The sequence below is a fragment of the Cyprinodon variegatus genome, unplaced genomic scaffold (assembly GCF_000732505.1).
Source record: "Cyprinodon variegatus isolate N-32 unplaced genomic scaffold, C_variegatus-1.0 Scaffold3144, whole genome shotgun sequence".
NCBI classification, from domain to species: Eukaryota; Metazoa; Chordata; class Actinopteri; order Cyprinodontiformes; family Cyprinodontidae; genus Cyprinodon; species Cyprinodon variegatus.
Window position 1 is genome coordinate 8,407 of NW_015153597.1, and position 996 is coordinate 9,402.

At 36.0% G+C, this 996-nt stretch overlaps 1 protein-coding gene across 1 annotated transcript in view; it reads right to left on the reverse strand.

Moving 5' to 3' along the window:
- Positions 1-676, reverse strand: part of LOC107081154 (growth hormone secretagogue receptor type 1-like) — a gene marked incomplete at both ends in the record, with an annotated part of 6,380 nt that extends 5,704 nt beyond the window's left edge. The window contains one exon of the mRNA XM_015369355.1: positions 501-676. Within this exon, the coding sequence (XP_015224841.1) occupies positions 501-676 (176 nt within the window). The remainder of the gene's footprint in view (positions 1-500) is intronic.
- Between the last annotated feature and the right edge of the window lie 320 nt (positions 677-996).

Here is a 996-nt window from a genome sequence, read left to right on the forward strand (position 1 = left end):
AGTTTCATACAATAAATATAATCAGGTAGTCCTCACTCCATCTCGCCATTAGTTTGGGGGTCCTTGGCCTGGAAAACATTCAAGACCCCTGCTTTAAGTTTTAAACTAATTTTCTGATTTCACCACTAAAATTCAACTTTAAGGCCTAAACACAAAATACCATTGGGTATTAGTTAACATTGCCTATAATCTTAAACAAACTTGCTTTTCAGACTTTCAAGCTGTGGAGAGATACTTGAAGAAAACCCTTCCTAGAGACTGTTGTGGTGTTTACATTGCATCAATACAGATGCTCTGCTGATGTGCAACACTGAGTCCGATGAACAACCAGAGACCCAGCATTAGTGGTTCTACCGATCATCAACTTATTTTTATGTGGAAAACTTAAAAAAAAGAAGTTTGCACATCTGTTCCTTTCTTTAAATAGAGATGCCCGCCTGACAATATTTCATATATGATCTTGTATATGTGTAGACAGAACAAGCATGCAGAGAGAGTACCTTATAGAGATCCAGAGGCAGCAGAAGGAGGATCAGCAGATCGCTGACAGCCATGCTGCTCAGGTATAGATATGTAGAGCTTCTCATATGTGGGCGGAGCCAGACCACCAGTATGGTTAATATGTTCCCAAGAAGGCCAAATAACATCAGTGGAATATAGATCACAGTCACACAAACTGAAACAAGAGAATAAAGTGTTTTTGGATTAAAATGTTTAGATAATGTTTAATTAATAAAACTTGAATGAATGAATGAATTAGGTGTTTACAACCTGTTAAGTGTATTCTGTTTTTACAAATAGATCAAACTTGGAGCTAAAATCAATTATATCTCTTCAAAGACAGATGCCCAAAGTTAACATTTCGTTAGTTATTCCTTCTGCCTCAATTTGCTGTTTAAATGATCATTCCCTTTAACCATATAATGCCAAATGTATCACGGTTTCTGAAATGTTTTGAGTCTGACACCTTTTGCATAATTTAATGGTAAAAACTTT